Source organism: Mus caroli, unplaced genomic scaffold (genome assembly GCF_978045245.1).
Source record: "Mus caroli unplaced genomic scaffold, Mus_caroli_1 scaffold_13, whole genome shotgun sequence".
NCBI lineage: Eukaryota > Metazoa > Chordata > Mammalia > Rodentia > Muridae > Mus > Mus caroli.
In genome coordinates, this window is record NW_028227268.1 from 25581127 (window position 1) to 25597146 (window position 16020).

Sequence of the window (16020 nt, forward strand, 5' to 3'; positions counted from 1 at the left end):
AAGGGAAACATTCCTTTTTCACATCAAAATGGCCTCTCAGCTTTTGTGCAACAAGAGGCCCTGGAACACTTGAGACTTTTATTCTCTTAACCATCAAAGTTCACTGTGTTAGTGTTGTAAGTGAGAGACTCCCTCTTGAAGAAAACAATCAATCAGGCTTGGACACAAAAGATCAATAAGTGCCTGATATATGTATGGGAAAATCCAATCAATCGTGGAAGTATTGGTTTATGATTGCTTATTTCTCCTAATAGAGACCATTTACCATATATTATCATTAGTAAAGATGTGAAATTCAAATTCCTAAGCAGAGTAGATTGTATATTCCAAGATCAACACACACACACACACACACACACACACACACACCCCTTCTGGATTGGCCTACAAAATCTGAACTCCTAAAATTCAGCTTTGGGAATTTTCTTTGAGATAGACTAAGCTTTAAGAGAACTTGGAGGGTTTAGCTCAGCAAGTTCCCATCTGCAGGAAGCAGAAAGCTAGGAAGAATTGTTTACCAAAGACGGACATACCCATTTTTCAGCACAAACCATTCTGTGAGGAGATTTTTCCTGAAGGGATAAGGAAATGGTTGGCTGGTTAGCTGGTGGTTTTGTGACACTGGAAAGGATGGGAGCCCAGCGCTTAGCTAAAACCTTGAGTCATTTGGCAGCCTCTCCAGGCTATTTTACACTGTGCTTAAGGTTCCTGGCAATCATTTTCTCTTTTTCCATTATTCAGAATTTTGGTCTATAGATCATAACACAAATGAGTCATTAAATTTGCTCCAATTGAGCCAGTTTTATTTATTGTTACGTTTCAGGGAACTTGCTATCCTGATGACTGATGGACCTGCTTGTCTGAGGAGATAGGTGTTATTAAGAGAGAGAGAGAGAGAGAGAGAGAGAGAGAGAGAGAGAGAGAGAGAGCGCATTGGAAGGTCAGCAAAAGCTGTTGGGGGCTCACAAGGACAAGTCTACAAAGCCCAGGCCAGCTTAAGAACAGAGTGCTCTGAGGAGACCGTGTGATCCACACAGAGGACCTGGGAGCACTTGAGCGAGAGGGAGGATACAGCCTGAATGTCCTGAAGTGGGTGTGAATGAACACATGACCTCGCAGTCAAGGCCAGGGAGGTGTGTAGGATCTGTGCACACCAGATGCTCTTGGTGATGGAAATGTGTGTGAAAAACTGTGTGCAGTGCAAGCAGAGGCCACAGAGAAATCATGGAGGGAGGGGTAAAGAGAAGCAGGTTTGTAAAGAGAGCCAGGAATGGAGCAGACAACTTACACTTCACCTACCAGAGAGAGGGGAAAGGCAAGGTAAACATTTACAGACGGGAGGAAACAAGGTGCCCGGTGCAGAATTCAGGAACAATAGAGGCAGCCCCATTTCAGAGCTGATAGAATTGTGATACCATGTGAGACGGGCATATTAATATGTATTCCATAAACTGTGCAGCTCGCAGCTCCGCCACTCTGTTTTGCTCTGACCGCAGTACCAGCCTCAGGCACCGCAACACAATTTGGAAACAATGTGACGGAAATGTTTAATCTGCTCGGCCCATCTGTGCTGCGTATTTCTCCAGATCTCCCTGAGAGAGGCGCCTTGAATCTCCACATTGCCTTTAATATTCTCTTAAATCACCTCCCCACTGCACTTCAAGGGCCATTGCTACAATATCACAGGTTCATCTAAAGTGCAATGGGGAGGGGGGTCGGGAGGGAGGCACAGGCTGGGAGATTTTTTATTTTAAAATAATTTCCAGAGATCGTCTTTTCTGCTTCCTTTAAAAAAAAAAAAAGAAGAAGAAGAAAAGAAGAAGAAAAGTTATTCTATTGTTGCTGTAAGGTTATTGAGGTTGTTTGGTGCAAAACAGGGTAGGACAGAGTGGAATCATTCTCCAAAGAATTATATTTATTAATCTCCATTCTCTCAATTGAGCGTGGGAGGGGGGAGCAGCTGCTTGTTTCTCATCTCTGTTTTGCACCTTGCTAGGGTGAGGTGCTCATTAGGGTCTGTGGCTCTCCGTTCTCATGGCATTGAATTTGGGCTTGGTAGTTCTCAGGGCTAACTCTGCTGCTGCTTTGCAACAAACAAAGCAGTATACATTTAATCCCTGCCCAAGGTGCCCTAATCAGGAAAGAATACTTTACATTTTTAATTTGGGCAGAAACCCTTAGGTTTTCTTTCCTTGTAGTGCAGATACTGAGTGTTGGATTCCTGCTGCATTTCCACACTTGATTTCGCCAAATTCAGCTATTTGGGACTAGAATGTGGGTTGGGTGAAAGAGGGGACAAGTCACTGTGTTTTAGACCCTAGATGAATGGGAGAGAGTTGCACATCACCAAGAAAATTAGGATTCCTTTTGCTTTGTGAATTAAAGAAATGAATAATTTAATCCTCAAGATTGTTCCGGCGAGGGAAAGGCGAACGTCCCAGTTGCGGGGGCCCTACAGCCTGTCGGTGTGTTACATCATCTGCACACATAGGCGTTTCCATGACAACAGCTTATAGCTTCATTTCCTGGATCCCTCTAGGGGGTGTCACAGCCAGATCCACCTGCTTTTCACCCTACCCTCGGTGGGGTCATGGTAAGGTCGCCAGAATAAATGAACGCGGGTACTAATGATCTGTTTACTGCTGTTTATGCTTGGTGTGTGTCAGGGGCATGCACATTTAGAGAGCTCATTATGGCTGCAATTAGAATGCACCATCGCTAGATATTTAACTCCTTTTTCTTTTAAATTAGCATTTTAATAACATTCTTTGAGCAGAGAAACAAAATGACCATTTTTCACGGACAAACTTCTAGCTGTAGGTGCAACTTTAATGGCAAAGTTGTGAAGGGGAAAGAAGGGAGAGAGGGGGAAAAAGGCCATTTTTACTACTTTCACCCCGCCTCCCTACCAAAAGGATATTTTTATTTGCTTTCTAACACACTCAATTTCCTAAATTTGTTTTGAATCCAATTATTTTGGGTGGTTTAAAGTACCGTGCTCTTGTTGGACGGAAATTAGCAGCGATTGAAATTAACTTTTTATGTGACCTGTGAAAGGGGCTAAAATAATTACAAGTGTAGAAGAAATCCTCCTTCCAGGAGACCCTAGCTGTAGGATTGGGCTGTGAGACCATTCTCAGAACATCTTCATACTGCCACCACAAGGACTTTTTTTCTTTCTTTCTTTAAGAAGGTGACTGCTATGTTTGTTTCTGTGTTACTGTCTTTAGAATTATCTTACAGAGCGTAAGTGGTGACAAACACGCCATTATACGCAGGATAAATAAGAATCAGATAGAAAGACAACAATAGCGGGGTATGAATTACCATTTTAAAAAGGTCAGATGGCGGGAGCCTCCAAGAGCAGGAGAGTTGGAGCAGAGATGAAGCAATGCTGACAGAGACGGACTTGGTCAGGGTATTCTGGAGGCAAAGCTTTTTAGGGACCAGACGACACCTTCTCTAGGTGTTTACAGATGCTCTGCTTGTGTAAAGTACAGTGAAAAATAACAATTTGAATGTTTCGATTATCTTTCCCAGTCCCTTCCATTTTCATTATTTATTTCCTATAAATCGGGACCTTGCTGAACATAATTCTGCAGACAAGGAGGTGGAGGGGACAGCCGATGTGAACGTGGAGATAGATGGTGGGTGCGTGCAAGATAGATGCTATGCGTTTATGAAAAGGGAAGGCATCTGTGGTGAGCATCCACAGGGTAGAACAGGCAAGCATGGGAACATTTTATGGATGGAAAAGGTGTAAGGAAGACGGTGGGAACCGGTGCAGTGAGCCTACCCTCCTGGAATCCACGTCCAAGTTCTGCCTGAGATGTCCCACGCTTGCTGTGACTCCTGTGAACCTCATGAGCCTTTCCATGACAACAGACAGGATTTCACAGCCTTGGAGGCTTGGGAGGTCAATAGTTGAAAAGCAAGAGTTAGAAAGAGAGATCTTTATCCACAGCAAAACAATCCCAGAAGTCACCCCCACCGCACTACACACACACACACACACACACACACACACACACACACACACACACCACAGAAGAAAAAAATTAATGATGCAGCAGGAAAAAAAAAGAACCTTTCTAAAAATGCAAGTTTAAAATGTTTATGCTCTCGCCTCAGCCTTGCTGCACCTTAGAATCTGCCATTTCATAAACAAAATACTGATGGCACAGACTATCATTTGGTGATAGCTACCCCAGGACATATCTAGATGCACTTCTGTTATTTTAATTAAATACTGCATTATGGTTTGTGACAACTCCATAGCTACTGCGTAAATGAATTCCGAATTAAAGTGTTACTTAGGCATCCAGTAATTTTTGTTTCAGTTCTCAGTTTTACAAAGCAAATAGCTATAAAATCAAGATGTTCATTCATTTACAGATGGGGGAAGGATTGTTGTTGCTATTTTTTTCCCCCCTTAATCCTCATGCACGAGAGGAATCTGGCTCCCGACACCCTCAGCTTATGAGCCACATCACAAAGAAAAACACACCCTCTCGACTAGAATGTGAAACACTGAATATTAATTGCTGGTATTATGCTTATCTTTGCAGTAGAGTCCTGGCTTTTAACAATTGTCCCGATGGGCTGCAGTCTTGAGCTGCCAGGAGAGTCTTCTCCTTTGTTGAGTGGTTAGGAACCTATTTGGTTTCATTTTCTTGAAAAAGAAATTGAAAAGTGCATAAAAGCTCCATGGAAGTTTCTGGATTTGGAACTCCTCCCTAACACAGTGTATTAGTAGGGACAGAGAAACTCTTGTGCCTTTATGCAAAAAAAAAAAAAAGGGCATCTCTAAATAAAAAAAATATTTTTAATTTAAGTATATCACCATCCCCTAAATAAACTGGAGATATAATTTAATATCACCAATTTGTTATAGTTTAAACATTGCTTAATTGGTAAATTATGAGAAAAGTTTGGAGTTTTCTTTTATCAGTTCAGAATTTCACTCAAAATATAGTAGGGCAAAAGGATTTTTTTTTTTCTCAAATCTTGAGGATTTAATTGTCATTAATATGTCTTGTCACATGAAAAAATTTAAAATAGCAAGTTTTCTGAGGACACCATCTATTATTGGTCTGAGAATCAATACAATCTTTTAATTAGTATTAAATATCTTCTGTCCGTGGATGTCAGCAGCTTCTCGCTTTCTGTATTCTCACGGTTGCCCCTGACTTCCCATAATGAATCTTCCAACTTCGACAGAAATTACTGCTCTGTATGTTTGCTACGAGACTATAATGCGCCTCAGTATTTTGCAAGTTTGGTTGGAGTGCTGAAACCATACGATCTGGAAAAACCCTAGCAGGAGAGGCTGGGTTCCTTCTGAGAACGTAATTGCACAGAAACAAAGCTTTCGCGACTCCTTTTAAATAGGGCACATCACTGAAATGTCATCTAGCCTCTCTGGCAGATTAGCGAGGACTTTATTGCTAAATCTCTGTCTATTCGACGTGTAGCTGACTCTGGAGGAGCAGCTTGTTATAGGACTGGCGGCAGGAAATGGAGGGAATGTCACAGTTAAAGACACAAATTTTCCCTGTAATATATTCGAATGGAAACCTCTGAATCCAATACTACATGGGCATATCTAATAAATTCACAATATTTCAGTCTCAACAGCCTTCGCCGGTTAGTTTTAAAGATTTATGTGGTAAAAAATTACTCGGTGATGAATATGGTTTACTCTGTGCAGTATTGGAGGTGTAAGGAATTAAACTACCGTCTTTAACAGTGAATTTATTATTACCTCTGTCAAAAGACGAAGCCTTTAACAGCATTTGTTATAAATTCACTGCAAAATAAATGGCTGGCTTTTTTTTTTTTTTTTATGCTGGAGTTTGTAAAGCGTTGGGTGATTCTGAGCATTAACCTAACCCCTTCATGGCTTACGTGGTTCTGTGTAAACATCTGGTGTGGGACTTTCTACCTGACTCTGGTGTGTGTGTGTGTGTGTGTTGAAAGTGAAAGATCCTGTCTAGGACAACAGTTTAGAAATAAGGAGATTAAAGAGAAAAGTGCAGTTGTATTCTCTCTCTCTTAAAGGGTTTTTATAATAAAGAGCCAGGATTCAATGGGATGGGGCTGTCCTGCAGTTGGCCCCTTGCTCGCAGGCCTATGTACATGCATGTGCACACAAACAAGCACCCTCTCCCTTTTGTCCTCTCTTGGAATGGGTATCCCCTCATTTATAAAAATTACCTGGAAGGAATGAGGCTGCCAGGGTTTGTTCTAGACGATTGGTTCCTGTCTGGGGGAAAGGAATGGCCTCCACTGAATTTGACCGGTGTATGACCGCTGCCTTCCAGCTGACCCCAAATCTCATTCGCATCCCCCTAACTCCTGCTTCCCAAAGGGATTATTAATGAGAGAAAATACCACCACCATCATCATCTTCGTCATCACAGCACGGTGTTGACCTGCTTGTTAACATGAAATGGGGTGGCGGGGACACCTTCTGCGTTTCCCCCATGCCATTATAAATAAGAAAAGATAGCTTCTGATGGTCTACCCCTGCCTACCCCTTTGGTTAGGTCAGAGGTGAATAATAGTTCTTTGACAGGCATTGATCAGTTTCATCACACTGTTTGGGCAGTCTGTGCCCCAGGCCTATATTTCCCCACTTACGACTCCCAAATTACCTCCCAAATAACCTTAGCCCATCCCCCCCACTCAGTCAAGCCGGGGGTATGACGCCTGAGGAAGTCCTAAATGGACACTAGATGTCACCAAACACCTCCTTTCCCTCAGAGCCCTGAAATTAAAAATAAATAAATAAATAAATAAATAAATTCTTCCTTTAAAGCAATCAAAGGGATTAACTTAGGGGTTTTTATGAGTGGTGTTCTCACATTCAACTAAACACACCTAAAAGAGGAAATATCATTGCACGTTCTCTCTTTCTTTCTCTCTCTCAAATAATATACAGATTTTTTTTTTTTTTTTTTTTTAAAGAAAGGAAGGATGCCGGGCGTGGTGGCGCACGCCTTTAATCCCAGCACTCGGGAGGCAGAGGCAGGCGGATTTCTGAGTTCGAGGCCAGCCTGGTCTACAAAGTGAGTGCCAGGACAGCCAGGGCTACACAGAGAAACCCTGTCTCGAAAAACCAAAAAAAAAAAAAAAAAAAAAAAAAAAAGAAAGGAAGGAAGGAACAGCCCAAGGGAAGAGAAAGGTCTATATTCTTAAGTAGTCCTTTAAGGAGGTAAGGGGGAAGAAACCCCTGGGTTTTTTAAATCCCCTTACAACAGGCATTATGTTAACACAGCCCAGGTGTGCCCGGCCAGGCCTGCTACATTCAAGGCAGCACGAGCCAGAGACAGCTGTTTCATCCCAGGTAACAGAAAGAATCTATCCTCGTTCATAGAAAGTCCATCTACCCACATGAAGAGCTTCATGATACACTGTTTCCACCAGCTAAGATGTCAGCCCAAAGACTGGCACTGCGGGCCCTGAAAAGACCTTCCTGTCCTGGTTAGCCAGGACGTATCAACCCTAACGAATGCTCAACTTGTTGCTCCGATGCTGATTCCCAAAGAAATAAGGCCTTAGAGCTGTCTATTACTCATCGGTGAAGGACACAACCCAAGCTTTGGAGATGCATCCTTCTGGCTCAGTTTACCTACACAGGAGGCAAGGGGTACCTGGTTCTTCTAGTTTCCAGTTAACCGAGTTTCTCCTTTTGGTTTTTGAGACAGTCTCAATATATGTCCCTGGCCGGCTCAGAACTTGCTCTGTATACCAGGCTGCTCAACAGAGAGATCTACCTGCTTCTGCCTCAGTCTGCAGGGATTAAAGGTGTGTGCCTCTACACCCTACAAAGTTTCTCCTTTTTATTTGCTGGACTGCTCATGTTACTGCCATAAATCACTTCTAGAACTTATCTTTTCCCCATTGGCCATTCAGTTATGTGGTATTTCAGACAGCAGAAGCACCTATGCTATTTAGAAGGAATGCTTTCTAAGGGAAAACCTTGCTGGCTGGAAGTCAGGTCACTTCCCTGACAGGAAACTTGTGACTTCTCTAATCCAAACAGAGGCATCTTACTTATCCTTTAAGAGGCCGGAGAGCGGCCGCTGGATTCCAGAGGGCCCTTGCAGCCCTCACATACAAGGAGCTAAGCCAGGGCACGATGTCCTCGCCCCGAGAGTGATTCAGCGCCTGCCCTGTCATGCATGGTGCTCAGACAGAATGGATTTTTGGAGTACACCTGTTGTTGAACCCCTGCCAGGTACTGATGGCCACTAACCCCCAAATCACTTTCCCCCCTGCTGTTGATGCTTGGAATGTCGGACAGGACCGAGCGGCAGCCGGTGTGTATTTCAAACACAGCAGATGGATTTTTATATTAGCTCCTATTTCATGTTCAGGCAGAGCGACCGCCACACTAAAACCACACAGCCTCAGTGCCGCCGAGTTTGCTTCTGTGAGATTAATTCTGTGAAATTAATTGGGACAAGATTGAAAAGGAAATTAAAATGCAGCCGAGTGAACAGGCCTCTCAAACACCTTTTCTCTGCTCTGTTCAAACTTGAATTCTGCGGTGGTCGCCGGCATCGTGGGAAGTAATTTACGAGAGGCAGGCTCTCAGGAGTGATCCGTTACGTATGAGGAGACCTGCACCAGCGCCACAATCTGGAGCCACTGAAAAGAGCTAAACCGCCCTGCTGTGTCTGGCGCTGTGTCCTGGCTCCTCCAGGGGGAGGAAGAGAGGCTCTTACCAGCAAAAGCCGCTCAGAAATCTCTGGGCCCAAAAGGAGTTGCAGGAACATCCGCTGGATGTTCACATCCGCTTCGTTATTAAAATCTTTCTCTAATATATTTTAAGATCCAAATTAGAAGTCAGCGAGTTAAGTGGGCATGAAGCGGCATGGGGCCTCGGAATGTTTGGATGTGCTGAGGGGCGGACCGCGGGAGGGCTCTCTGCTGGCTGTGTCCTTGTTACTGCTCCTGAGATGGGTACATGGCTCAGGCCTCTTCTGGAAGAGAGCTTTGGAGACTTTCTGGTGTCAATGATGATATTTCTAAACCACAAAGACACAGTGGATTTCCACATAGGCCTCTTCACTGCGTAGTGAGTGTTCTTACCTACGTGAGAGAACTTTGTGTCTCAACCGATGGAGCTTCTGAGTTCTTGGTGTATGACCACTTTTCTCATTACATACATACATATATATATATATATATATGTATATATATATATATGTATATATATATATATATATATATATCCAAAAGGAATTAAATTTGTTTATATGTGTGTGCGTGCGAGTGCCACAGCTTGTGCATGCGCATGTGCCAACAGGCAAGCATGTGGCGCTCAGGGGACAACTTCTGGGAGTTGATTCTTTCTTCCTGCCATGTGGGTCCAAGGGATGGAACTCAAGGAGTAGGCGTGGTGGCAGGCATCTTCACCCACCGAGCCATCTTGCTGGCCCTCATTTTGCTCTACTGTATCAATGATTTATTGAAATCACAAGGAAATGCCCAACACAAAGGGTCCTTTAGATGTAGTATTAGTGGATAGGAAAGAAGAATATAGGAGTTGTCATTACTTAAGGGCTAAATATGCCTTAACATACATTCTCTGACCACAACCCTATGAATGGAAACTATCCTACTTTTTACAGATAAGGACATTAAAGCCTAGAATGTTTAAGTGACTTTCCCCTCCCCCCCCCCCTTTTTTTTTTTTCGAGACAGGAGTTCTCTGTGTAGCCCTGGCTGTCCTGGAACTCACTCTGTAGAACAGGCTGGCCTCAAACTCAGAAATTCGCCTGCCTCTGCCTCCCAAGTGCTGGCATTAAAGGTGTGCACCACCATGCCCCGCTTTTTTTTTTTTTTTTTTTTGACTTTTTTCAAGGTTACACAAATAACCTACCTGAGAACAGGACAAGTGGTAGGCTGTTTGGATAACTACGAAGTACATTTCTTTTTTTTTTTTTTTTAAAGATTTATTTATTTATTATATGTAAGTACACTGTAGCTGTCTTCAGACACTCCAGAAGAGGGAGTCAGATCTCGTTACGGATGGTTGTGAGCCACCATGTGGTTGCTGGGATTTGAACTCTGGACCTTCGGAAGAGCAGTCGGGTGCTCTTACCCACTGAGCCATCTCACCAGCCCCGAAGTACATTTCTTTATCTATCTATCTATCAATCATGTACTATCTATCTATATAAAATGTATCGTGTGTGTGTGTGTGTGTGTGTGTGTGTGTGTATTACAGGGCTGGAGATCTCGGTCAATGTTTAAGAGCACTGCCTACCATTCCAGAGGATCCAGTTTCAATTTCCAGCACCCATATGGTGACCCATAACCATCTGTAACTCCAGTCTCAGAGGGTCCAAAGCCCTCTTCTGACCTCTATGGGCTCAGACATATGTACAGACAAAATACCAATACATGTTAAATAAAACAAGCAAGCAAGCAAGCAAACATCCCCTGATCCCAGCAGGGCCAGCAAGGACAGCCCAGGGTTAAAAGCTGACATCTTCCCCCTTTCTATCTGCTCATCTTACTTCCGTGCCTTGAGTCTCCTTCTTCCAGACTCTCTCCTCGCAGCCTTTTCTTTCTTTTTTTTTTCTGAGACAGGGTTTCTTTATTATGTAGTCCTGGCTGTCCTGGAACTCAGAATGTTGACCAGGGTGGCCTCAAAATCAGAGATTGGCATGCCTCTGTCTCTCGAGGGTCACCACGCCCACCACAGTGTTTTCTTAATGAAGGGCTATGGATTTAACTTGGTAGTAGACCATGCAGGGCCTAGCATGCATAAGGCCCTGGATTTGATCCTCAGCACTGTAAGTTTTACTTTGAGAGGGGTAAACCAGTTGTACCTATGGGGTGAAGACAAGACAGGTGGTGGTTGGAATGCTTGTCGATCAAATGGAGCAAGTCATTAAAGCTGCACTAGAATGCTGTGTGGATTTCTCGAGCAGCTTTGCAACATCAGGCCCACTGTGTTCAAAATGAAAGTATCTAGGGTGGGAGAGACAACTCCCTCATTTTACAGGTGAGGAAACAAGTCCATGGAGCTGAGCTGCACAGCTGTGTCGTGCATCCTGCAGGGAGACATTCGGCAGGGTTCTAGACAGAGGCCTTTCTTGCTCAGCCAAGGGGCTCCCGGCCTTTGCAGGGAAGAAATACGGAGGACTCCAGACACCATTCTCTTGGACTAAACTCAGTGTGCATCAGTTTGTTCTCTTGCTCCAGGTATGAGAGGCAGGTTCATTCTGGCCAAGGAAGCCAGCTGGGGCTGAGGTAGGAAGAGCCGGAGAGAGAATTCTAGAGAGCGGGGGAAATGGCTCAACATCTAGATGGCATCAGAATCTCCTTTTCTATCTGTATGAATTGGTTCATTTGTGTTTTTTTTTTTTTTTTTAGAGACAAGCAAATAGGAAGGGAGGTCTTTTAAGGTTCCTTTTTGTCCAAGGGCTCTGATCGAGTTAGGTAATAGAATCAGGGTAAATCCAATCTCAGATGCTCCCTAAGCCGACGTTAAACAGAATGAAGCTTGCAGAAGGAATGGTCCTTGAACTACAACCTTTGAATCTCCTCCTCTGATTTGCAGGGATTAGCAGTATGAGGAAGAGAGGCACCTGGTATTGCTTAGAGGGCAGAGATACTGATAGACTTAGAACCTTCCGGAACAGTGGAGAAAGACACTGACAGAATAAAGGCAGTGAGGCATTTTCCCTGAATTAAACTCTGATGCCTTAGCATGTAGTCATGGAGGAGGGGAGGGGAGGTTTGATGTTAAAAGCCCAGTCTAATGTTCTTAGGCATCTCATAGAAATGCCACAGCCATGGTAACCACACACCACTCTATAAGGGGACAGGTCACTGCACAGCCCCTTAGATCTAACTAGAGGGAAGGGACCCCCGGTGAGAAGCCATTAACAAAGGCAAAAGACATGTAAAACAAACAAAATAATCATGACAGAGAGAAGGCCAGCCGCCAGTCTGGCTCTGCACTCCCCCCCTCCTGCTGCAGGCACCTCTAGACAATGTAAACAGTTAATTTGTTCACCTGCAGGCTCTGGGCAAACAGAGGCCTGGTCACACCTGAGTGGGTAACTCGATTACCCCGTAATGCCAGCACAGTAATGTACACAAATTCTATTACACAGCAAACCTTGCTTTCGGGCATTTGAAATACCAATCAGGCCAGTGTCCACTCCCTTCTCTGCTTCCAATTTATTCTTGGTGTATTGGAGCTGCACCGAAATTGTGGTAGGGTAGTGCTGAGTTAGAGTCTCCGGAGAAATCGCTAGAACGTCGCGATTTCATCCAGCAGGGCCTACAAAGCCCTTAGCTTCCTGCAAAGGGCAAGGTCTGAATTTAGTTACTGTTTAAAGGGGCCTGGAAGACATCTGGAGTCAGACTTGGTTTGTTTCTTTTCTTTTCTTTTCTTTTCTTTTTTTTTTTTTTTTTTTTTTTGGTTTTTCGAGACAGGGTTTCTCTGTATAGCTCTGGCTGTCCTGGAACTCACTTTGTAGACCAGGCTGGCCTCGAACTCAGAAATTCACCTGCCTCTGCCTCCCGAGTGCTGGGATTAAAGGTGTGCGCCACCACGCCCGGCTTTTCTTTTCTTTTCTTTTCTTTTCTTTTCTTTTCTTTTCTTTTCTCTTCTCTTCTCTTCTCTTCTCTTCTCTTCTCTTCTCTTCTCTTCTCTTCTCTTCTCTCTCTCTTTCTTTCTTTTTTTTTTACTACATTTTATTTTATTGTTTTACATTTTGGATTTTATTACATTTTATTTATTTATTATATTTTTATTCACTAATTTACCGTGTGTGTATGCCACAATGCACCTGTGGAGGTCAGAGGACACCTTTCAGGAGTCAGTCCTCTCCTTCCACATCGTCTCTGGGACTGAACTCAGGTCTTTAGTCTTGGCAGCAAGTACCTTTACCCACTGAGCCATTTCCCCTGCCCCTTGGTCTTCTGTAAAGGAGTTCACAGAATATCTCAAGCACAAACAGACCCTTAGCATAAGTAGGACCTGTCCTAGAATAAGAGAAATGGCAGATGTGATGTTCATAGGACAGTGGGTTTCTCGTAATCCTCTGTGACATTCATATACTCACCAATTAAAGAGCACATTATGCCCATTTCAAAACTGTATTTATAGATATTGACGGGCTGCATAGAGAACAGCCTCTGTGATAAATTCTCTTAGGAATAAGACGTGCTGTCTTAGTTTGGCTCTATAATATATGTGGTCTTTTTTGGTTGTTTATAGGATGATGATTAATAATTCCCTCAAACTGTAGCCTGCAACTCCAGAAAATTCTTTTATGATAGACAGGCAATACTCTATCCCTTTTAAATAAAGCCCTGTTGCTTTAGGATCAACAATAGCATGTGTTAGCTGAGTCTAGGGCTGGCTTATGCTTGAGGAAGAGAATAAAGTTAGCGGGGCTGCGTGCAATTGAATTCAGTAGGTTGGCCTTATCAGCACTGGCTCAAATCAATTGAGCTAACAGGTTCTGACTCCTCCTCCCCAGGTAATTATATTATTGTCTCATTTATCTATAAATGAAATAAAAATCTAGTGTACCTAGCCAGAATGTTTTCAATAGTATTATATGGTAATAAATTATGTACATAGTGTGACCTTTATATATCATAAGTTCTCAGAAAACATCAAATTTTGACCGGCATAATTTTAGTATTGTATCTACTTCATTATATATATTTAAATTTGCTTTAGTGTACCTTAAAATGTGAGAAAAATGATTCCTGGGCTTCAATTTTTAATCAAAAAATTTCCAAAACCATTATACATTAAAGGGAATTTTGGTCTGTGTGTAAGGAGAACCATATAATATACAGAGTGAGGTGTAATAACATGGGACCATTCTGGTTACACTAAGTATACTAACGGGAGTAAAATCATAGCTTTGGCTCCAAGCCCTATAGTCTACATTTTTACCTTGCTCAGAATGCGGATGAGGTCACCCCGTTGGAAGGACAGTTCATCTGGCTGGTCACCATGGCAATCCCATAGGCCCTGGTAATAATCGGCATAGTCCACTGATCAAAGAGAAGAGAAAGCAAAGATGAAAGGAATCAGATTGGCTGCAAATGGAAATCGGGGTTCTGATACAGCTTCTAGGAAACTTAAGATTCAGGGGGCCCCAGATGACAAACACTCAGAGCAAAGGACTATGGGAGGACGAGATCATTAACTCGCATAAAATATTTACAGATCACCCCTAGTAGGAGTGCTGCTCAACAATATGGTAATAGATGTGTTTATTAATAGAAGAAAACCGGGCACATAATTTCTCAGTTGGTTTGCAAACAAGCAGCACAAAGATGTTTCCCGCTAGATTTCTTGATCCAGGGCATCCAAACACCGGAGTGCATCTCTTCTTTATGTATCTGAAGGAACAGATCCTTCTGCCTGTCCACGAGAGAGGCTGAGTCAGCCAGCACCCTTCTGCATCATCATGCCTCACATACTGGCCTCCTCTGTTACCCAGGAGCTTCATCCCAGGTACCTTAAGAGGTAGTCACCAATAAATACTGAACCGAATAGCCCCGTCTTTAAGTGGAGCCGTGGGGGTGTCTCATCCATTACAACTAAATTCTGGGTGGGCTGGCCCTTTTCCAGCATCTCATTTGTAGACCCTGAACATGTCTGCCAAGATTTATCTGCAAGTCCCCGGGGAACAGAAACCAAACTGATCTGCATTAAAAATGAAAGCAACTGAAGACACCAAACCAAGCTTTAGACAGCACAGGAGAGATTTACTGGGCTCCTCAGCCAGACTAGATGGCAGTGATGCCACAGGACAGCCATCGATTCTTAACAATGAAGAATTTGTATTGATCCTCTTCTACCCGGAAAGGTTAAACACCATCGGACACAGTGGGCGAACATGCGGGGCTTTGAATGGCGGGAGAGCTAATGCCCACTGGACCAGGGACACTTGGGAGTTTCTTAGACTATTCCATACTAGACCTGTGAGCCAATCACCTTCCAAAGGTGAGATTTGATCGACAGGACTCAGGAGTCCTGAGATGTAGTTAAAAACCGGTGTGATTTTTAGCTAGGAGGCTGATGCAGGAGGATCATGAATTCTAAGCCAGCCTGGGTTTCACTGTAACACTCTGTCTTGAAAAATGGAGTGGAAAAAAAAAATCGTGTGATTTCTAGGGATTCTGTCTCACCAATTTGTCTGGATTTGTCTGGATTCTCTCGTGAGCACCCATGGTTCTAAGGCTGCTCTTGACTGGCAACAGATGGGATGCGAATGGTCAGGGAGGCACCACAAAGGACCTGGCTGTGCTTGCTCCCGCCCCAGTTAGTTCCTAACTTATGAATAATTCAAATTAGACAGGCGCAGTGGAACAGATCCGTGTATGTCTTTGTAAAAGACTCTTATTAGGCATCTTAAAGTGCACAAAAGCAGAGGGGAGATTGGCTCATTTGGGTAAAAGAGCAGATTGCAAACAGAAATAAAAATGTCAACCGTAGAGACCGCGTGTTTTCTTTACACAGAGAATTGTCTCTGTGGCAGACAATAGAGGGCAGCATACAGAAGTAACTGCCACGGAAACCTGCCATCGACTGAAGAACACGCTGGGAAGAAAAATATATTGGGAGAAAAACGCTAGCTGTTGAAAAGAGAAAGCATATATTTTTGGGGGACATCAGTGCATGAAATGATAGAGAAATATCAACCTTAGAAAGTGATGGTAGTTTCCCCAGAGGCTATGCCATACATTCTCAGTTGTAAGGGAGTTTATAAATCATCCCGAGACTTTGCCTAGGTCTAGGAACGAGAAGCCACTTGGCATTAATATTCTTTGTGGGTTTGTAGGTGACAGGGAAAAACATTTTTTTTTAATAAAAAACAGATTTCAAAACCCCAATTTGGCTATTTATGAATGGTGGGAAGACTGGCAGAGCTACCTTGGCACTCTCTGGCCTAGTGCATCATCTCTTTGAGTTTCTGATCCTCACAGTGTGCTTGGGGATGAGACAGCTCCTAAGGTATC

The 16020-nt window shown here is 43.4% G+C and overlaps 1 protein-coding gene across 3 annotated transcripts in view; it reads right to left on the minus strand.

Moving 5' to 3' along the window:
- The window catches only part of Skap1 (src kinase associated phosphoprotein 1), a 296507-nt gene that overhangs the window by 15029 nt on the left and 265458 nt on the right, over nucleotides 1-16020 (minus strand). For all 3 annotated transcript variants that reach the window (XM_029484147.2, XM_029484146.2, XM_085829237.1), the window contains one exon: nucleotides 13946-14046. In XM_029484147.2, coding sequence (XP_029340007.1) covers nucleotides 13946-14046 — 101 coding nt within the window. The remainder of the gene's footprint in view (nucleotides 1-13945; nucleotides 14047-16020) is intronic.